Source organism: Calypte anna, chromosome 2, assembly GCF_003957555.1.
Source record: "Calypte anna isolate BGI_N300 chromosome 2, bCalAnn1_v1.p, whole genome shotgun sequence".
NCBI classification, from domain to species: domain Eukaryota; kingdom Metazoa; phylum Chordata; class Aves; order Apodiformes; family Trochilidae; genus Calypte; species Calypte anna.
In genome coordinates, this window is record NC_044245.1 from 143,946,407 (window position 1) to 143,969,987 (window position 23,581).

The window sequence follows — 23,581 nt, forward strand, 5'->3', positions numbered from 1 at the left end:
ATAGCAAGGTTGCAAATTCTTGGAGCTTGGAAATATGATGGATTAAATTATAATTCAGTTGCATAGCTACTTATACATTTCCCTGAGTTTGATACATATGCAAACAGCTGTCCCAGAAGAGAGAAGAACATTACTCACTGACAGCTTTTGAACTCCTTTTTGACAAATACTCCTGATTGACCTATTTCTGTGTTTGCTGTTCTCTTGACAATGCTTTGAAGGGTCACACTTACATGCAGGCTGACAGAAGACTGAAGAGAGGTACTGAGTCAACAGTTCTAAAGCTGATCCTAAGGCCAGAACCAGCTCTGTTTCAAGGACTGAATTATGAGTATATTCATTACATTAGCCAATAAAAGAAAATTATGTATTTTCATCTTTTAAAAATCTTTTTAAAAGGTAAGGCCACAGCAAAACAACATACTAAGAAAGAAAAAATATTTCTTAAAAATGTATCCTATCTCTAGATCAATTGCTTGATTTTCTTTAATGCCTTATCTTCCAAAATTTAAACCATGAGAGGACTGTCTTCCTTTTTGCTTTACAGAGGTATTTAGCATTGGTGCTTATTACAAGTGGCTGAAGTCTAGTCTTTGTAGAAGCAAAATTATTTGTCTGATAATGGAAGCTGTTGCATACAAAGAGTTCAATGTTTTCAGTTAGAATTATGCTCATTGCCAAGAAAAAAAGTTAGATTAAAATGAACGTTTTCATACTGGATTTTTCCAGAAAAGAAACTAGCATAATTTCTATTTCCTGAACATAACATTTCACAAAACATTATATCAAGACCTATCATGCTGAGAATCAGTGTGAAATTTAGGAATAAAACTGTGTTACAGTTTATTAAAATAAATTGTATCTGTAATCTAAACACTTTACAGAAACATTAACAATCTTCAAAACTCTTTCCAAGACACGTTTCAGATAAATGGGGTGTTTTAAAATTAATTCTCTTCAATTTTCTTCAAGTATATGAACTCATCTAAAGTCCATTAGACTGGCAAACTTTCAGAGAAAATTAAGGTGGGCAATGAACAGTGATATATGGAATTCACATTCTTACTTCCCTAGGGCATTTATTTTTAAGTCCATATTAGATCAGTTCTCTCAAGGACTTTGCCAAGTAAAGATACTGATTACAAATTGTTCAGGAAAAAAATAGTTCTGTCTCGAAAAAGAAAATTCCCAAAATATAAAACTGTGTAAGATACAATAATTGCCACCAAACAGGAAAATGTGCCAGTTTTAAAACTGAAGCTTCATGTATTTCTAAATGACTTATCAATAAGCATGATTTTTATGTTTTCTTACCTTGAAAGAGACATGTTGTTCCATATGACGCAGGAGCTGTGGCTTCTGGGCAGCTGTATAGTCACACACTGTGCATTTAAACTGCTTTCCTGAAATGAGAATAGAAAATGGAATGAGTTTTTTCTATGTAAGTACAGAAAAATACTGATTATATTTTGTCAAAAAGCTGATGTCCAAAATGCTAACAGTGAATGATACTAGAAGCCTGGTACTTGCTCTGGAGAATTCTGGTTAAATAGAACTAAGTACAGTAGAGAAAAGGCTCAACTGTCATCTTTAAGTTATAGGGATTAAATAGTCTAGATGCTCCTGGAACAGTACTTAGGAAAGAAGAAAAAGAATCATTATAGGGTAACCTGAATAGAAAAAGGAAATCAATTGATTTTCCACAACTACAGACACAGTTTTTTTGGTATTTGTAAAGCAGATCTGGAAATCCTAAAAACACAGAAGCTTGGCCATGTTCACATATTTTTTTCCTACTTCTGTCCCAAGCACTGAACTGTTATAATACATTTAAATTTCCTTAGTTTTCCTAGTCTAAGTTTTCTTGATGTATTTCTAATAAGGTATGACACGACCTATGATTTTTACCACAAGACTTGGTTATGTGCTTAGCACTACACTCCCAATAATGATTCAAAATATCATAAAAGGGATTTCTACACCTTAACCCTATATACAGGGAGAAATAAAATATGCTATAGAGAAAAATAAGATAAGAATGGCAAATAATACAGAGGTTTTGTGTTTCAACCTTTCACTTCTGCTTAGAAAACTAAAAAAAAAAAATAGTTCTTGCCTTGTTCATCATGCTGTTTTGTCCTCTCCTATCTACATCTCTGCAGCACCCTTAAGTCTCACATAGAGTCAGACAAGGCAAGAGAAAGCAATTACTGGGACCAGTTCATACTTTCTAAGTGGTGACTTACATGCTGGCAGCTACCCAGGGAAGATGGGCAGGTTCTATATCTGTTCTTGCTGATTTATTTTAATTTGGAATAAATTTTGCCAAAATGTATGGAGGTAAAATAACTGATGGACTTTTACTCTTCTTCATTGCTTGTTTCAGAAATAATGAAGTGGATTTGTAGAGAGTAAAGACAATGGGCATATATGTGCATAAACACTGCTATTTCAGATAGGAACCTAAAAAGATATTTCAGATATCAACCTAAAAAGTCATTGGCAGATTTCAGACAGGTTTTGTTTCTTGAGTACTTGACAGACTGACAGACTGCATCACAGGCAGGTCTTCTATACAACAAAATACAGTTCAACAGAGCCAATGAATGCAATTTCTATGCTTTGGGAAAGAAAACATTACTTCCTGTCAGAAGTGTCATCCAATGAAAGGTGTAACTTTAAGTTCTACAGACAAGACATCATATGTGAAATTTGTTTACATGCCTGTGAGCATTCTAGTCAGGCATCAATGCTGAAAGCACCTCCACCATGAAACAGCAATAAAAATGAAGAAAAACAAGATCTTCAACTAATGTAAGGTGACACACAGAACATTCAGTTTAAAATAAAGTCAATATTTTTAACAGAGTGCATGATTACTGTCTATGATAATTTACTTAGAAATCAGATGGATGATCTGTCATATGAAGTCTTTATACCAAGTCTGTTTTGCTCTTCCTAGAAGGATATACTGCAATCCAGTGGGAATAAGATAAAATAATAAGATGGCATGTCCTCTGCAAAAGATCAGACTTTGTGATTGTAAGAGTCTGCTTTTTGCACTGAAATCATTATTTTGCATCCTTCTTAAATCAAGATGGTTGGATTTTGTCGTGGTTTTTAGGATTCTCCAACAAACATATGTTGCTGTTTGTGGCTTTGCAAAGACTGGAACTCCCAAATATATTATTATTCTGTAGGTCTCTCTTACTTTCACTTCTATTCTCTCTTGCAGATTTTGCTTTCCTTATGATTTAAAATAACACAGTTTTCTCCCTGTTATTCTCTGAGGTTCATGCTCCCTTTTTCTACATATTTCAATCTTAAGATTCTATCAGTCCTGCTATCTGCAGACAAAGAAGTAGGTGTGTTAAATACAGAAGGACTGCATTCCTGTATTAAGTGGCCATGGCTAGCAAAAACTACTTGACTGACATGGAATAAGTGTGTGCTAAAAACTACTCCAAAAACAAAAGAAGCAAAAGGAAGGATGGAGAAGTAAAAAACAGAATATTCTGCATTATCCTGAATACATGAGGTTTCTTTAGATTTTTGATTTTGCTCTAAAAAGTTACAAGCATTTTATAGTGAGTTTATAAACACAGTCAAGAAAAATCTAACAATTTCTGAATTTAACTAAAATAATAAAAAGCAGAGTTTTCTGGTTTATTTCTAATCACAAACAGTAACAGGACTGCACTATGGAATTGTTTTCCATCATGCCACTCTTGAGAAGTCTGTCTTCTGGAGAAGAACAAAGCAGACAGAAAACTACTTTATATTCCACTGGTTAAATTGACCTTGCAGGGTGATATTTGAACAGAAATTGCCTGGATTCATAAGTCAGAAAGACAAGACTCATCAACAGCAAAGCATTTTTCAAATTCATTTATTTGTGAAATAACTGAAGAACAGTAGATGTGGGCTATAAAGAACTTTTCAAGTGCTGTCACTATAGAAAGGGACATTTGGCAAAGAGAAACTGGCAGCCTTCAAGAGGGTGAGAGCCCCTTGATAAATAATACACTATATTCTTAGTGACAAATGTTATCTTATTTTCCACAGTTGTTCAAAATACATGAAAAGTTCACTAGGGTGGACTTGGTGAAGAAGATTATGGAAGACTCCAACAAGTAGTGAGATTGTTTCCACTGCAGACAACGACAAAGCACATTTTCCAAAGGTCTAGGGAATTCCCTGAAACTCTTTGGAAGTGCAAAAAGCAAGATACAGGAACGTTAATTCCTAGATTGATTAAGGGCATTCAAAAAGGAACGTGGATCAACAAGGAACATGCAGTTATCTCAATTCTTCCAGAAGATGAAGGCAGTCTGAGGCCATATGAAAAAGGCTCCTGGTACCAACATTGCTTCCAGAGCCAAGGCTTCAGCTTGACCTAACAGTAAAGGATTAGAGAATGTGTTTCCTTGCATGCAATTGCATTATTTAGAACTTTACACCTTTAAACCAAATCAGACAAGTGTATCTCCTGCATGACTATAATTATGTTCTTAAATGTGCCAAATTTTCAAAGCAGCCTCATATGAGTTGCAGTAATTGCATGCACACATACGTATTTTGTTCTAGAAATAGAACTAATTCACAGGTAAAACAAATTCAGCTTCCATTGCTGTATTTCACTTCTTTATGCCAGATGGTGAAAACAAAACAGAAAGATTCTGAAATGAAACCCCATGCAGAGATTCTTTTATGGCACCACAGAGAGGCTTTTTTTTTGTCTTTGTAGTCTGATCGTATTCCAAATTTTCTTTAATTATCATAAAACCTGCCTCCTTCTACCAGCCAGGAATCAGAGGAGGATTACCTTTGTAGTTTAGATAGATGGACAACATCAGCTTGACCAAATTATTCCAGAGTATTGGAAAGTATTTTTTGAATAACGAGTGATATACTGTCTCATGGTAACACTACAGTAACTTGGATAATACTACAGTAACTATATGCTTCCTATAATATGCATCATGTAAATATAAAAGCAATAATCTCTTTCAGTAATAATAAACATTAGGATACAAGTATATGTAAAAATAAATATCTCTGACAAAAAATTCATGTATAGTCTAGAAATGTCAAAGAGCATTTACACTTTCTCTGAAAGGACAAAGCTAATGAGTATGCAAATTTTTTCAAAATTATTTAAATTAAATGGTCAGTAAAGACTGTAACAACATTTCCACAACACTGCATGAGGAGCAAGGATCAAGCTAGTAAGTCCTAAGTCTGTACTTATGACAGACTTATGACATAATCATACTTATGACTACTAATGACTAAGTCTGTACAGCTATCTTGCTAAATCACTTCATTTTTATAATCTCAGAGGAGTAATGTATTATTTCAAAAAGTAAGATTCAACAAAAGATGTTCATTTTCTGGATTTGTATCTCACTTTTTTCTGCTGCCCTTCCAGAAATATTAAAATCATGGAACAAAAGGACATGGTGCATGTGTGCCTATGTGACAACAGAGCTGCAGCAGCTTTGTCTCTGCTGTGCTACTGGATTTGGTAACTCCTAACAATATTTTCACTGCAACCAGTAAGAGGATCAAACATTTCAAATTTGTATTGAGATCAACAATTCTCTGCAGGAGAGGAGTAAGGCCAACCCAAAATTTCAGAAAAATCAAGTATATCAGAGGCAGCTCTTTTAATTGCAAAGTTGAGATTTTTTTCACAATCCAGTGTTTCCTGGGAATAAACTAGTTTTGTAAGTAGTACTTAAATGATTGTTAGGTTAGCACAGCCAGTACGTATTGCTCTAAAATGAACTTGGATTTAATAAACACCCACTTACCATCAGCAGTATGAAGGAGTTTATGGCTCTTCAAAGTGCCTTTTGATTTGAACTTTTTCCCACACATATCACAGAGGTGTGTTTTCTCAGTGCTGTGACGATTCATATGGGCTTTCAAGTTACTCTTGCTGCGAGTGGCATACTCACAGAGAGAGCATTTGAAGGGTTTGACACCTAAAAATAAAACAACATACTATGAAACAAACAAGCTGTTCTTTTTGATAAGAAGGTGGACACTAGCTTGAAAGAAATTGCAGATCATGTAAGCAAAATAGACCAAAAGGTCAAATATCTACATTTCACAAACTTCATTTATAGCTTCAGCATGAATGATACCAAGGTGTTGATGGCATCATTTAACTTTCAATGAAAGAGGAAGGCTTCTTCCAGAACTCGTGACTTTTCTGTTAAAGCCAGGTACTGAGTTTAACCAGGCAAACACAAATGTTTCAGTCTTGCTGTGTTCATCTCTCATTTAAAGGTAGAATCCAGACTGCCTAGGTTGATGACTGGCTGGTGTACATACCAAATCTCCCTCTACAAGTCTTCAGATAAGTATCATTCTCTATTGAATACAAAAACAAGTGAAGAAACCTGTTTTAGGTTCATTAGGCACTTAGTATGTAAGCACAAGTTAAATGTACAAAGCCGTGTTTTATTGTTATTAGAACAAGATTTGCAGATGCCTCACAGAGTTGTACTTCTTTTTTTTTCCTCTTGGTAAAATACAATAATTTAAAATTTCACTTGTCTCAAAACACCCAAAGCATATACTAGAGAGATGCTCAATATGTCATCTAGCAGAAGGTCTACAAAAACAACGTAAATCCTTCAAAGAGAAGCTGAATAAATCTGAACTGGCAGAGTAGTTCAGGCTTTAGAAGGCTCTGGTAGTTTTAGATTGATATTCATGACCTTAAAACTAGATTTACAAGCATGAGGAATTACAGCCTACTTTAAGAGGACTTGATTGCACACTTTGATTTTGGAATAAATTTCCATTCACTTCTTTCTCTTGCTAGTTAGATGAGATGGGTTCCAAGCTTTCTTGGTACAATATAAAAACTGTATCTATGGAATACATGGGTAACTGCTCTAAGCCTACAACTTTGCATCACCTGAACTCCTTACTGGAGTAAATGCTACTGGAGATGACCTCTTCCACAGTACACAGGAAAGTAAACTCATAGTTAAAGCCTTCAAACAAATGTGCAGTGATAGTATAAATGTTGGAACTATCTGCTTGGGAAGAAAAACTTTGGAACCAACATAGCAGCTTGACAATAACAAATCCCATTATTCTCTTTATGCAGATGGATGGCTAAAGAATTCAAAATAATGCTCAAACACCACAGGCAATATGTTCCATAAATTATTAACTGACTAAAGAACATGTGAGTGGTCCTCCACCTGTTACCAAAATAGACAGATTGAGAAGACACAAGATTTTATTGGGCGTAACATTTAGCTCCAAGGGATTTTTAACCTGTGTGTTGCCATATTACTGGAATTTCTCCCTAAAAAGTGATTGATACGATCAGCATTATCTTACAGGTTTTTCATCATTGTTTATGTCCATTCAGCTAGCTGCCATGCTCAGCATGATGTAATTAAACCACAAACAGAAGCTATATGCATATATAAAAGCAACTGGATTTCAATTATTTTACAAATAGATTTCCAGGTCAAGTGTTTTGGGATAGCTGTGAAAGGAGCAGAAGTTACTCATGAGAAGTTACAGAAAATAACTAGTTTTAAGAGACAGAGAATGTATTTCATTCACTTCTCACTCGCATTTATTACAGAACATTTTACGGAAGTTTATGAAACAGTTTTGGAAAAAAAATGGAAACATAAACTTAATATTATTTAACATCAAAGCTGCCTATTCATGTTGTGATCATGCAGTCCTACATGCGATCCAGAATTGATTAAACTAATTATTTAACCTCTCCTATAGTCTAAAGTTTTTTGTTCAGGTACAGCAGTAACTTTGAATACATTTTTATGTCAGCAAAGCTTGTGTGAAACATACAACTGATTTTATACTCAAAGGATTAAATGCAGAGTTTTACCTTCATGAGCCCAAATATGACGCTGAAGGTCTGATCCATTCTTCATAAAATAAAAGTCACAGTAGGGACATTTAACAGCTCTTTTTCCAATAAGTCCTTTCAGCTGAACTCTTCTGCCAAGAATCTCAGAAATAGTAGCCATAGAAACCTCTGAGGGAAAAGTTAAAGAGAATAAAAACCTGAGGACATGAGAGAATTCATTCTATGTTATACATCTAATATTGAAGAGCAAGATCCTGACTCATTCCAACTTTTAAAAAGCTCTACCTTCCCTACTGCCATGTAGGTATGATCTGAGCAAGGGACATTGTGACCTTTTTCTTTTAGAGCTTCTAGGATGTTCTGTCCTTCCTCTCCTAGTCTGCCAGGTAAAAAAAAAAAAAAAAAAGAAAAAGGTGTCTCAGAAGTCATGTTCTGAGTATGAACTTTCCCAACTTTAATATGGCACATTTTTCCTTCCAATATTTTCAAAAGACTTCATACAACATTTCACCTCAGGTTATCAGATAACAAAGACCTGAAGAGCATTTTTAGTCACAGCTGCAACTACAAAAGTGCCTGATAATCAGAAATTTTAAAGTTAAAAACAGACTAATAGAATAAATACAATTGGAAGAGACCTCCAAGGTCACTTCCTCAAAAAAAAAAATGTCCAATTTTGGAGTTTCAGCTTCAAAGTTACATCAAGTTGCTTGGGGTCATACACAGTCTGGTTCTGAACACACCCAAGGATGAAGGTTCTACAGTGTCTCAACTCATTTCAATGTATGACCATCTTTATAGTAAAAAATGTTTTCCTAATTTCTAATCAGAATCTCCTTGCTTCAAGTCATTTCTCTTCACAGGACAGTTCCAAAAAGATTCCAGCTCTGTACTTAATCTCCTATTAGAGAGATGAAAACACCAATTAAGAGATTCCTCTACAGGGCTTTGATTTTTCAGGCTGAATGCTCTCAACTCAGTAAGTTTTTCCTTCACACATGTGATGTTTTGGTTGTCACAGTGCAACAGCTCAAAATAATGAAGTTGAAACTACAATATCCCAAACACACATAATGAAAACATTGCCAAATGCTTTTATAAAATAAATCAAATTACTCAATGCATTTCACTTGACTCAGTGCAAGCACAGCACTCGTGCAATCTTAACAGTGAGACATGAAAGTTGATGACTTATCATGCTCAAAAGCTTATAAAATTTGAAAGTTCTGGTCTAAACTCAGATTTTTACCCAATACAAACTGCCATACCTAGTCTCCTGATAACTGGGTCCAGAGTAGGAATCCAAAATCATGCCTGAACTCATATGCATAAGGAAAATAACATCAAAAGGGAAATATAAAACCCCGTGAACTGAGCAGAGATAACTTCTGAAGGTCCCCAAAAAAGAAAAATACAAACCCAAGTCTGAACCCTGGTCTGCCTTCTATGGCTTAGATCCTCTACTCATGACTGCAGGCTAGTATTTCAGCTTGGTAGGGATCTATGAAAGCTGATGACCCCCATAATTTCACATTAAATCAGACAGGTGGTGGAAAGGTGGAGAATTCTGAGAACTGGGACCAAAAGCCAAGACTACTCCTTCACTTCTGAGTATTCAAATAATTTCTCAATAAGAACATTCTCTCTTATCTTTTTGGTTTGAAATACTGCTCTACAAATGTCTACACAGAGTTTTTTTCTACTGCCTTCATGGAACCAGAATTCAAATCCTATTCTCTCCAAATCTGGAAAAGGAAGGAGTAGTGTTTTACTTCGTCTACTGCATCGTCTACTTCGTTTACTGCATCTACCACATGCAAAAGAAGACACAAAGAGAGGGGTCATGCTGAATGACATTAAGAAGGGAAGGAGAGAGGAACTCCAGAAGTAGCATTTTAGTGATAAATATGAAAGTGCTTCTGTTCAAATTAATATTTGATATGTCATTTTAAAATTCAATTCCTTTTAAGTGTCTATTTTCCCTTTTATCTTAATTCTTTTCCATTTACAATTTTAAAAACAACTGCACTCATTTCACTGCAGTACATGATAGTTTATACCATAAGACTTCTTACATTTATTTGGCTTGTAATTAAGTGTGTTGTATGAATAAAGGATTTCCTCCTGATTGCAAGGACAGCATGCACAGGAAAAAAGAAATAAATTGTGCATTATTTCTCCTCTCTGTATTAAAATAATGTACAACTACTGCATAGGCATATCTTACATGTAGCATTTCTTTATCACCATGGAGATATATCCAATAAACCTTGTATTTTGCTTCTAAATGCTATTTGTCTACAATATATGAATTAAAAATGAGAACACAAAATAACAGGCTGAGCAGATTTTCTTTTTTAACCTTACTTCTATTAGAACCCAAAGTTTAAAAGAACCCACTTTCCTGGCTCAAAAAATTTACAATATGCTTCCAAAAGGGATTCAGATAACAAATGAATTGTTCATAAGTATTTAAATGCCTGAGTTTAGCACATCAGGGCAGTAGAGTTAACTGGTATTTCTGGACCCCAGACACAGCACACACTAATAATTCAGAAGTCAATGGAGCAGGGCAGACTATGGGCTACCCAGAAGGTACCCACAGTACATAATGTACTACTGGCTCACAGATCATATTATTTAAGGAGGTCTCATATACTCCCTGACTGAGACAGCATAAAGGCTTTAGAGGCACAGCTCTTCAGACTCAATTTCTGTTCTTACTGGGTGACATACCTCCTGACTACAGTATAGCACAGAAGCCTTTCCTCATCTCAATTTGTTGCATCAGACATGTCCCCAGATGACAAGCCCTTCACCAACCACACTGTTGTAGAGTGGTCTGCAAATAAAAAGGTTTGGTAACTAAAGTGGGAATCACTCTGAAATTAAAGTGAAGGAAATTGTTTAAAACATGGGTCTAGCACTACCCAGTGGCAGGTGGATGATAAGAAATGACTACTTTACCTATTGTGTTGTATTTCAAAGGCAATAGAATTTTAATTGCATTTTTCCTTCTCCAAACTCATTAGCAGGTTTCTTTCTTAATATGAAATTACATCAGGTGGTAAGTGACACCGCAGATGAGTTAATTAAAGTATACTGTCCAAGGCAGCCAACTCTCCAGTAGCAGTGGGCCTTTCTATCCAATGTAATACAGATACTGAGGAGGAAAGCATGGACATACAAATATGGCCCTGCCAAGCTCACATCAGTCAGATTTAAATCAGTCCCTGCACCAGCCACTTGGGTCCTTTGGCACTGAATTCCCAAGGTTTGGAGAAGGATTCTTTACTCAGGCACAGCACACTGACTTACCACATCCATTGTATGCTGTGCTTGTACTGATAAACCAGAGCACTGGAATGCAAACTGAGTCTGAATGCACTGCAGTGGTTTGCTTGGATCCAGGCAGCTTTGTCAGCTCCAGTTTACTCCTGGCCACACTACATCAGGGCTGGCTCTAGTAGGAGCCTTTCTGATCACTCCAGTTGGCCCTGGGAGGTAAAACCCGGCCACACACTAACTAAGCACATAGAGTCAGCTCAGGGACCTCTGCATTCACCTGAATTACCTACAGACAAAACAAGGTGTGATTAATGCATTTCTGTCAGTTTAGGTGTGGCCAATGGGAATTTTATGGCTGTTACAGGACATCTATATGACAAGCTCCAAACTCCTCGATGTGTAATTTGAATTCACCTAGATCCTCTTTTGGAAATAAGTTCTTTGACAGATGAAGATGGATTTATTAGCACAATTACCTGATGTACTCCACAATATACAAGCTGGAACAATAACTTTTTTCACTCTAAATTTTAACATCTGCAAACCCAATACAACTGTTACTCTAAACTAGTTATTTTAGACACAGACTCTTCTCTTTCTTTGGAATACAATCACATTACAGTGCTCACTCTAAATCTTTATAATTTTATTGCAAAAGACACAGAAATTTTCCTTGATTATTTTTCTTACCAGGGTGATTTGTCTTGATGTGGGACTTTATAAGTCGATCTTCAGAAAATGACTTCTCACACACAGGACAGGAATAACTCTTTTTATCCTTGAGCAAGCAAGAAAGAGATTGCATTATCAGCCCTCTGGTGCAATCAGTGGAAGTAATTATTCAGTAATACATGTTTCCCAACAAAGTCATAATTGAAGGTTCAGTTTTTAAAGAAAATATGAAAATATTTATAGTGAAATAAATGGAGAAATATTAAGTATTCCAAGCACATTACTAATCCTCGTGAATGAGAAGCTCCAAGTTACAGCACATGAGATATGCACAATAAATATTATCTTCTGACTCCAGACAATTAAGAGCTGAAAGATCAAGTCACATAGAAGGAAAAAAAAATATTTGATACATGCAGTAATATTCAGGATTTTTTCAGTTATTCACAAGTCTCTTGTTCTAAAACCTTAGGATCAGCTCTCATCATTCTGAAAACATCTGCCAGGATGTGGGTTCATACTACAGAATGCCCTGGAATTGAGCAGAAGAGTTAACAGTAAGAGATTCTATAAATTATTTGCTATCTACATTTCTAACTAATTTATAAATATTCAACATTTTATATATTACCAATAAAATATTATTCTACTATTTTGATTTTAGAACTTACAGATTTATCTGGCTTTTATCAGTGTCACTGATGTTACAGAAGATATAGCATTGTCAAATAAATCAGAGATTTTTGATTCAATTTCTTCCTATATGCAATTTTAATCAGAATGTAATTTTAATGTGTTATTAAGCACATCTGACTCTCCATAAAAATACAGAATTTGTCTCTACAAATTGGTAAATTGCCAAATTTAAAATAATCTTTGCTGATTATCCAATAAATTGAATATTATCTCATTTCTAGAAGCACCTGCTGACACAACAGATTGGATGCTCAGTCAAACAAATGGGTCACGTAGTCATCCCTGCACTGCCCAGATTAACACATGAATGGATTATCAAAACAACTAAAGGAGTGAAGAAAGTCTAATTAATCCTGACTACTGGGCTGATAACCATGTAACTTACTACCTGGTGGGAGATGTGTACCTACCAAGCTACCAAGAGATCACTGTAAAAGGTAAGCTGAAGCTACAGAACAGAAAATTCACTCTTGTTTTCAGGAGAATAGCAAACCTCTTGAAGAGCATGGAAGGAATATTACCTTACCAAAAAGAGGCAGCCCCCTGTGTTATGCAAGATATATTTGGATGTAACAGGAGAACAAGAAATATGGATCCCGTGAGCTTGTGACATGAGACCAAACAGCATCTCTGAACAGTGCAAAAAAAGGCACAAGGCTCTTATTGCCTATATGTCACAGTTATACATCAAATAAGTGGACATCTAACTTAAAAGAAAAGCAAAGCATAGCAAACAGATTTTGCAATATGATGGAGTTATTTGCATTCAGTATCATGTGCCTCTCTGAAGGAAGCCCCTGTGTTGAAGTACCTACAAGCTAAAAACAGAAGTAGCCCTAGAACTTATGGGCTGAAATACTAATCAATACTTTCATGATAGTAGGATATGGGATATGAAGATCTCATTGCCATTAATATGGGAATGGCAAATTGTGGAAAATTCTGCCTGCACTGTTAGAAAGTCATTCATTAGTGTGAGGAAATTTACACTAGAGACTGAGGATGGCAGCAACTAAAGGATTGCCACCTGAGTGGGGTAGGGAGAGTATCTTACTGTGATGGAGTTGGGACAGTCATCATTTTGAACCCTGAGAATCTCAAGTGCAGAATAAACAGCAGGGAACACTGGCTGGTTTTTGGAAGAAGAGATTCAGGGAAACTGCAATGCTGAAAAAAATCTTAATAATTTGAAGAATTAGGGTGTCTCAAATGATACAAAATCATAGAATCATAGAATTTCTCAGGCTGAAAAAGACCTACAAGATCATCAAGTGCAGCCTTGTCCTAACCCTGTTACCATATTCCCAAAGATCCACCACTAAACCATGTCCCCAAACACCACATCCAGGCTATTTTTAAAACACATTCAGAGATGGAGACTCAACCACCTCCCTGGAGAGCCTGTTCCATATAACCTATTATTCCTAAACCTGAGTATGATGAATTTGGATTTCTACACAAATATGTTGCTTAAATGAAAATTGATAGATTAATAAAGTGCTATAGCAACGGTTATATCTTTTCAAAGACTGGGTTCCACAGTCACATTCATAATTTGGCACATACAATAAAAACATAAGCACAGTATTATTTAGGGGCTGTTGAGGATCCAGCTGAAATATGTTGGGAAAATCTCATACTGTTTGTCAAGCTTGCTATAAAACTGGTTTCAAAATATACAATAAATGGGGGGGAAAATCACTATACACTTAATGTACAGTTGGGTTTCTGGTTTTTAATACTCATTCTGGTCTCTAATACTCATTTAATACTGGTCTTGAATACTCATTCATTGTATGAAGTATTTCTTAAAGTGTCTATCACACTAGGTCAAATTTACCTTGCTGATTCATTAAAAAATTACACTAAGAAAAAGTAAACACCACCAAAAAAAGCCCCAAACCCAACTAAACCTCCACTCCACACACACAGCTTTAAGTAAAATGCTGTAATTGTGGCAACTTCACATTCTTGTGATGACAGTTCAGGAAGGCAAGGCTATAAATTGATGTCTGAGAGGAAAACCAAATACAGAATAATTAGTAAATGCACCAAGAGCTAAAGAGAAAAATGAAAGTATAGGCAGCAAGAAAGCATTTTTCCACCTGTTGATGCTAACAAATATAAACAGTTTCCTTCAAGCAATTAGGAAGTTATCTATACCAAGTTCTGCAGTAAGTAGCTTTTCAAAAGGGGCATTCTTTGTTGTGTAAAAGACAGTGCTCCTAAGAACAGAGCCCCTTCAACATGTATCTGTCAAGCTGCAAACCTACAGAAAGCATCCAGCTGAAGTCAGACCCTTCACAGTTGCTTGTCCAGGTCAGTGCCACAGACTTGTGGAGTTTATGTTATTAGTATTGAACGTGTAAGTGTACTCCTGTCATTGCCCTCAGAGTTTGTGACAGCACTGGTCCTTCAGTGTGATCCTATCACTCTCAAAAACAGCCTTTAAGAAATCCTCTGTTGCAAATTAGGTATTTCAGAGCACCCAGGCCATACCACAAAGCCTCAAAGAAGTCTCCCCCATCACAGCTTTAGCTCTTCAGGGTGCCCTTGTCATAGGCGATGACAGAGACACTTTGAAGGAGTTCGACTGAGGTTGCAGTAATATCCCCATCATAATCTCAGTGTGCAAATTTTCCTCTTTTTTAAGAATAAAAAATATTCTTCCTATGCTCTATTGCAGCACCTGCCTTTAAAATGCCTTTGAGGTTCTTTTGAAGGACAGAAACCAAAGAAAAAAATCAAGAGAGCTGGATTTACCTCTACTAGAGACCAGCTGCAGAGGCCAACCAGCTACTTAAATTTCAAAGTCACATCCATACTTCCTGATATTTTTTTAATCCCCCTATTAGTCAACTTGAGAAAGTATAAGAGACTTCAAATAATTCCAAGATAAAATTAACTTTCTGACTGAAAGCACTGTTCAAATTGCACAAATTGTGTATGAATTACATCCATAAATACTCTTAAATCCAGTGAAAACTGATCTAATACAGAATTTTCTTTTCATGCTATGTTTCATTATAAAATAAGGCCACTCTTACAGAGGAATCACTGTGCCTGTCTCATTATGTAAATGAATTAAAACTGTTAAGAAGGCATCAGCTATATTGCATTAACAATTTATAGCTCTCTGAAAAGAATTTTGTTTCTCTAAAGCACATGTTTCAAGATAATTCAAGGTGTAGGTGTATTAGTGTAGAGTCATGAAAAGAAAATTTAAATTCTCTGTATATGTAGAATTTAAACCAACAGATTACTACGAAATTTATTTAATTAATCAAATAGTACTAAATATGACCTACACTGAAAAACATCAGGAACATTAGCAGCTACTCTATTGCACTCATCAGTAAAGAGAAATTCTGATGGCTGAAAATACATAGAATACATATGATAATCTCTCCTATGATTTATACAGCATTTTTGCCACTAATGTCAAAAGAAACTGTGTGTTCTCTGGGTGGATTTTTCATTATTAGTGCTATTTCATTAATAGTGTAATTAATGTATGTAAGTGTATTTTATTAATTGTGCAATAGTGTAAAATTAAGACCATGGTCATAGTAAAAAATGTTCAGCACAGAATCATACAAGTATGTTATAAAATCAACAATCTCTTCCCCTCCTTTATAAAGTAGTGATGTGATTTTGTAAGCAGGAAATAAAACCAAGCTTTCCTAAGTATTGGTACTGTGAGAGCACTTCTAGCAAAAGTTTCTGCAACTCAATTAACAAAACATTTGATTGTGCTATTTTGTAGAGGAATGGAGAGCCAATGCCTGCTCCTGCACCTACTCAGATCAACAGAAGTTTAATTTCTATTGCCTATGAAAGCAGAATTAAGCCCCTGAATTACACTTCTGAGGAATGAAGACACCCAGAAATCTTCACCACAGTTGTCATGATGTCTAAAGTAAAATTTTCATGAAAGATTCCTGAATTAAACTGATCTCCTCTTAAAATGCAATTTAGTGAAACAGATCTGGTGTGCCCAGGCAGTCACCAGGCACACTTGTGAAGGAGGCTACAGAAACATTTGTGAATTGTCAGACAGATTTTTATGAAGTCTGCCAAGCAGCAGAAATCTGCTCACAAAATGACAAGCACCTGCATATTGTACTGCTTAAGTATTTTCCATGAAAAAAAAAAGCAGTAAAAATTAATAGCTAGCTGAAATTCATTCTGGAAGCACAGACCAAGAAGAAAAGCCACTTATCAGTCACTGGATAATGTATTCTTTTGTTAATTCCTTCCCTCTCTAGTACCTTGCATTCTTGACTACACAGTGGCAGTGGTAAGGTATCCCAGCCAGAGCAGTGATGGTCTGACAACGAACACTTCTCAGGAAGGGGACACAAGCATTCAGAGCTCAAGTATCCCACTTCCTACCAACAGTTCTATGTTATTACACGAAAGGTCAGCAGCATAATGAAATTTCTAAGCACCCTTCCATAGACAGAAGTCACTTATCTCCAGAAACCTAGGAGCAAGTGCCAGTTCTGGGTCTGAACTCCAGTTTTACAGAGTTGCTTATCTTAGAGTATAATTTACCCATAGAGATTTTAAATAATTTCAGACACAAAACTCCCTGTGATGTTTATCTGTTCAGCATACCACGTAAAACCCACTAGAAATTGTAAACAAAATCTGGTACTTGCATCAGCATTGTTTAGTTCCAGGCCTGGTCCCTAATGTTACCACATAGCTCACAAAAATTATCCTAAAGTCATTATAAACTGCCCACTCCTTTCCTAGGTATATTGACACGATTCATAGTTGTGGTTTGAACTTCTAAAAAGCCCCACAGATGCCAGGATTTGTCAGAAACCACTACGCAAGTCTTAAGACAGATACTGAAAATGAGAGAATAATCACAAAATTTTCATTTTAAATCAAGCTGAGCCTTGATTCTCAGACTTCAAAAGGAAAAAATCTTCCCTGCAGGCACAATGTGTAGCCAATATCGAAGCAACAGGCAGTGCATACACAGTCCCATCATCATCTCCCAGGGAACTAAGGATCCAAAACTCAGTTCAGGAGTTGCTTAGTGCATGGAGAATAAAATGGGTGGCTATATACTGAGTGTCAGGGAGGAACAGTAAGCTGCTTTTTAATAACCATCATTTATCTCATTCACCAAATAAGACAAGAATCCAGTTGAAAAGCAGCCAGCAATAAGGTAACAAAAGACAGGCATTCACACAAGGAACTGAACTGAGATTTTGATATCTTCTATCTCCAGGGAAGCATTAATTTTAATATTTATTGAGAAATGACTTTGCAAACTAAAATTAACATTTAAGTAGCTTTCCACATTTAACTATGCAGTCTGATAAAGTACCACATTTTAGAATGAGTGGTCCTGTTCAGTGAGGTATGCAATAACTAAACACACCAAGAGGTGGGCACAAAGGCCAATATGAAAAATGCCAAGTGCAGCTACTGACTGAGTTCTAATATATGAATTTTTCAGTCCATTTGAAGACTCATATTTGACAGTAAGCATCAGTAAGCATCCTTCTGAGAGATCTCATTGTCACACTGTTTTTAATTATGAAGTGCATTTTCTCAGTTCCATTTAGTATCATGGAAATGATCTTCCTGGTGGGAGCTGTTGGACATTCATCACACTTGAAAAGCAGGTACTTACAATAGGGTACAGGACATCTACTTTTAGAATCTTCTTTCTTAAGTAGTCTCAGAGGTCACTTACACAGATTTGTGCTGTCAGATGGACACCATAAACATAATAAATTCAAAAGCAGCCTTAAAGAATGTGCATTATGTGAGCTTTCTAAACATTTCACAACAAAGTCAGATTCTGTTTGAAATTCTACAGAACTGGGGGACAAAAGGGACAAAATATTCCCTTTTATGTCACCTGTTTTGGCTTTTAAAGCTGTCCTGCAGTTACAAATGACTGGTACTTAACAAGAATAGGAAGTGTTCTGTTCTGTCACTAACACCTTTAAGGTAACTTCATGTATTACAAATACTGTGCAAGAGCCCACCTGCTGACTGCAGAAGAGGACCTGAAACCATCAAGCCTGTTAACCATTTTTAAGTAGCGATGCAAAAAATGTCCACATCTGTGGAAAAATTAATAAATACTTAATTCAAGCATTACATTTCACTAGCAAAAGGAAGGATAACAAAAATATCACAGGACTAAGTGAGCTGTGATGTTGCTTTCTCAAGTGATTATGCGCTATGTGTCACATGGTGCATTCTATGAAGGGTTTGTAATATTTATTTACAAGATAATGTCATCAAAAACCACAATATTATGTAAAGACTGAAGAGAGACCTCTCTGTATGAGTATTTCCTTGTCCTCAAAGGATAGAAGAGTGAGTGTTGCAAGGTAACAACTGGCATTTTCTCCTCTGTTGGAATAATTGTAACAACAAATTCAGGAGAAGGGCAAATCACTTTTCAGAAGCATTTTACTGCATAAATTATTAAAAACTCAAGTTGCAAGGGTGTAGCTCATGCCATTATTCTGGCACAGTCATTAATGACAATAAGCATCCTTGGCAAACATTTTATAAATCCTTAATTGTAATTTATTCAATTCCATTATTTTCATATAAAATAGCATAAGGTCATATCTTCCACCTAAGCTCTCCCGATGGCCTTCAAGAAAGACTACAGTCAAAACAGGACTAACCAGGACTAAATTCATTGTTCTGGGAGAACACACACTTGCCAACCATGCTTTTCTAGAGGTCAGTTTGGAACTATGAAAAAACCTGAAAGGATCCCACCACGTGGTAGGAAAAGAAGGCAACACTGATGTAAAGAAAATAATTGCTTTTTCCTAATCTTCAAAAAAACCTCATAAATAATTTCACTTCTAAAAATGCTTCTTAACAACAAAGAATAAAATCTAATTCCTTTGGTTTAAAACATTCTGAATACCATAATATATTTTTTAAAACATATTTCTGAAACAAGTGCAAGCAGGGTTGCTGTAGAAAACATTTTTCATCAAAAGATCATTCATGTGGGAATGTTGGATCATAGCAAGATCAGAAAGCAGCATCTTGCACAAAGTGTGCTTCCAGTCTGGTGTGGAGCCCCTTGCAGAGTCTCAAAGAAAACATGCAACAGGGTACACTGAAGAAGCAGACCAGACCTGCTTTTAATACCATGACATTCAGAGCTGGAAGGTTTAGTGAATAAGATGGAAAATCTGAAAAGACAATGTCTATGTCTTTGTAATTATAGAATTACAGAACCAGAAAATTATAGATGTTTGGAGATTGGCTGCAACAAGTTGGAGTAATTTGAAACAAAAAAATAGAACTCTTCAACAACTTAAACTACTTCTGTAGGTAGTAATTAAGTGAGGAACCTGTATTCATTTTACCACATTCATCTGTTTATGAAGGAAGAGAACTCAGCTCCAAGGAATGAAGTAAAGTAACAATAGCACCAGCACCAGGCCTTATTCTTTCAAGATGCAAAGAATCAAAGAATACTGGGGAAACCAAAGGGAGAAAATGGATACAGACCTACTCTACCATAGGAAGAAAATGTCTACTTACTGTAACTTCTGTATACCTGGCACAGAAGTATGCAGAGAGCATTCAGGTATGAACTCTTACCTGTGTCTTCAAATATTGCCAATGATTCTGTGAGTTATGATGCTGACACTCACCTCAGACAAACACTGTTTAGTTTGTTACTTACCAGCTCTGTGTGAACTTTAAGATGTGCCTGGAGCTTGTATTTATCTGGAGTAGAGTAGTCACAATGTTCTGTGGGACACTTCAGCAAAATATTACTGTGTTTCTGAATGACGTGGCGCTTCAGACAGTTCTTGGTGATGGAAGAATAATTGCACTGGGAGCAATAATATAAATGTTCTCGAGTGTGTGTACGAACATGCATGTCATAGTGCACTTGGTACCAGAATAACTTGCCTGAAAAGAAAATTAGACACAAAGGAACTATTTTATAAACAATTTTTAGTGATAATTCTAAACCATACTCAGTTTTCTACCTTGTCCTAAAGACCCTTCACTATTGAAAGTATGTTTACAAATCCATTTTTGTCTAAAAAGATTGTCACGTGTCCTGAAACAGACTAACAGGGGCAACTTTCATACATATCAATATTTTTTTTCCTAAGGAAGAAGTTCTTTAAATTTGTTCTATACAAAACCCTGAATTCAATTGTAGACTAGAAAAGGACTAGAAAAGACTGTCAAAATCTTTTTTTACTTTCATGTTATTCCTTCCTAAAGACTTTTCTGGCATAACAGTTTTAAAAGAAGTGCATGGCAATTCATCTAAAGTACAATGTCATGGTGTATCAAGAACTCTTTTTCTCCAAACTTTAATTCCTTTTCCTTGTTCAAGAATGAAGCCTAGAAAATAAATCCCAAATTGTTCCCTTTCCAGCTATGCAAACACACAGATTTTAAGTTAGGATAAATAGGAGTAATGTATTCCCATTTTCATAAACTCAAAAAGACTATAATCAGACCAGTCTTGATCCAGCACTATGTAATGAAAATTCTTATCTCAAAAAAGTGGTTCAAAACCAGTCAAAATATATGCCTGTGTACCCATCTACTAGTAAAGGATGTATACTAGCATACAACCTTCCATACTATGTGAAAAGGACTCTGAATTTTATACTAAGCTGATAATAAAGCATAATAGCATGGACTGACTAACACTGGTCACATTCCTAAATCTGCTGTGTTTGGCCTGAGTGAAAGTTACAAAGTGAGCAGAGCACATGGACAGAAATAAACTAATTGTATCAAATTTCAAAACAACAGAAAATTCAGCATAGCAAAACATTGTTATGATATATTCTGCTAGTGTTTGGCAGGTTTTTTTAGGAGATTTGAACAATTTCATACTATTGATACAGCCCAGAGTAAATGCTGCTGGGCTCCAGAACCCACATTACACTGCAAAATTAATACTGATACAAAAATGCATGAACATATCAAAATTAAACCAAGAGCAAGAAAAAGATGGCCCACTATATATTAAAAAAAACAAAACAAAACAAAACACAACAAAAACCATCATACTACTAATCCTTACCACAATATTCACATTCCAAGTCTCCATAAACTTTCCGTATCCTCTCACACAACTCTGTGTTCATCTGTCTCTTCTGCAAGCTGTCCAGGATCTGCATAAAGGCAACAGCTCCACTCCTGCTCTCTGATGTCCCTGTGGCAGAGGAGGCTGCCTCTGGACTGACAGCTGTGTTACCTTCTGCTGCTGGTGGAGAGTTTGTGGTTTCTGCTGAATTTTGAACTGTCAGGTTGCTTGTTTCTGATTCATTAGAAGGAATGGATTGATTTCTCTCTTCAGAGACCAAAAGGTTCTCAGTCACTGCATTATTCTGACTCAGATTTACACTTTTGTCTTCAGAGAGCAAAAGCTGAATTTCTTCACCCTGCTCATTTACAGAGCTGCAGTGATTAATTTCCTCTTCATTTGCAGGGGTAACTTTTAACTCATCAGAACCAGAAGTGCTGTCTTTCAGCAGAAAGCAATCTGATGCTACACAGGACTGAATGCTTGGGTCTGGTATGTCTGTTGTCTGACATAGTGTCTCAGTTACATTCTCCACTGGAGGATTTTCCAATTCTAACAAAGGGACTGTATCAATTTTTAAGTCATCATTATGCTGACCATTGTGGTTTACATCTGCAGCTGTTGTTTCACCTTCACAAGCAGATGGTTGTGGTGTGTCAGCAGCACCTGTACTCATGATAGTCAAGTCATCTGCACTCTGTGTTAAGTGTTCACCAAGGGCTTCTGGCTGAATATCACCTCCTGGCTCAAGGAGGCAGAAACTCTGATTGATAGAACTGTTGAAAACAGAAGTCTCAGGCAAATCCGCATGCACATCTTTGATGTGAGCACGAAGCCTTATAGAGCTGACAAATTTCTTCAGACACACAGAACACACATAAACAAAAGGGTGCTTACGCACATGAAGCTCAAGGGCTTGGTACTTGGTGGCTCCATGACCACATAGCTCACAGGCAAAGGGCCTCTCATCACCATGGACCAGCATGTGACGGTCTCGATCCAGCTCATTTTTGAATTTGCGTTCACAAATGTGGCAGTCGTAGAGCAGCTGCCTTTTGCCCTCTCGTGTCATCAAGCGGAGCTCATCGAAAACATCTTTCACTTTTTTATCCTGCAGGTCGTGTGTTTCCTTGATGTGCTTGATCAAATTTTTAACATCTGAGTATTTCTTTTTGCAGAAGCGACAGTGCTGCTTGATTTTCTTGTGAACTCTTTCAATGTGGACTTTGAGATGGCCTTTGCTGAGACAAGTGAACGTGCAATAATCACAGCTGAACTTCTCCCCTGTGTGTTTCCTCATGTGAACGTTAAGGTTGGCTTTGATAGCACTGGCATAACTGCAGTATGAACACTTGTAAGGTTTTTCATTTGTGTGGATCCTCAAGTGTGCTTGGAGGGAGTGTTTAAATTTGAAAACCTTGTTACAATATTCACATGTGAAAATCTTCAGCTGAGTTGGACCCAACCTAAAAAATAAATCAAACCAGGTATATTTACAATATCGAAAATTAGTGACACAATATGTCAATATTTCCCTAGTTACTCATAATGGATGTAACTGTTTAGTTTATTCTAAAAATGTGTTTTCCACTGGCTTTCTAAATTTTACAACTTATTTTCAGCTGTTCCGTTATTTAAAATGCTCAGAAAATATTTCCGCTTCATGAAAATGAACAGGGAAGCATTTCAGTCATGTTTTATATGATCATAAATATAAGCACTTCAAAATTACCTGCTGGATTTCATTGCCTGTTCATAAGGGGTTTGCTGAATGGCATATTCTTGATATCCTCTCCGTTGGGATGGGTCTTGAGATGTTGGCTCTGGAGTTGCAGGTTCGCTTTCCTGGGGAGCAGCCTCAACAGGAACAATTTTTGTGGCTCCTAAAAGCAAGAACAACAGTTGCTCATTAAAAATGTTATATTAAAATGTACATGGTTTATAATATGCAAGTGTAAACAAAACATTAAGTTAAT

At 36.2% G+C, this 23,581-nt stretch overlaps 1 protein-coding gene across 1 annotated transcript in view; it reads right to left on the reverse strand.

Moving 5' to 3' along the window:
* ZFAT (zinc finger and AT-hook domain containing) overlaps nucleotides 1–23,581 on the reverse strand; it is an 82,508-nt gene that overhangs the window by 24,533 nt on the left and 34,394 nt on the right. Inside the window, exons 5-11 of the mRNA XM_030445099.1 lie at nucleotides 23,338–23,488; nucleotides 21,603–23,071; nucleotides 20,229–20,461; nucleotides 11,852–11,939; nucleotides 7,892–8,041; nucleotides 5,817–5,990; nucleotides 1,315–1,403 (exon numbers count right to left, since the gene is read on the reverse strand). Of these exons, the coding sequence (XP_030300959.1) occupies nucleotides 1,315–1,403; nucleotides 5,817–5,990; nucleotides 7,892–8,041; nucleotides 11,852–11,939; nucleotides 20,229–20,461; nucleotides 21,603–23,071; nucleotides 23,338–23,488 (2,354 nt within the window). The remainder of the gene's footprint in view (nucleotides 1–1,314; nucleotides 1,404–5,816; nucleotides 5,991–7,891; nucleotides 8,042–11,851; nucleotides 11,940–20,228; nucleotides 20,462–21,602; nucleotides 23,072–23,337; nucleotides 23,489–23,581) is intronic.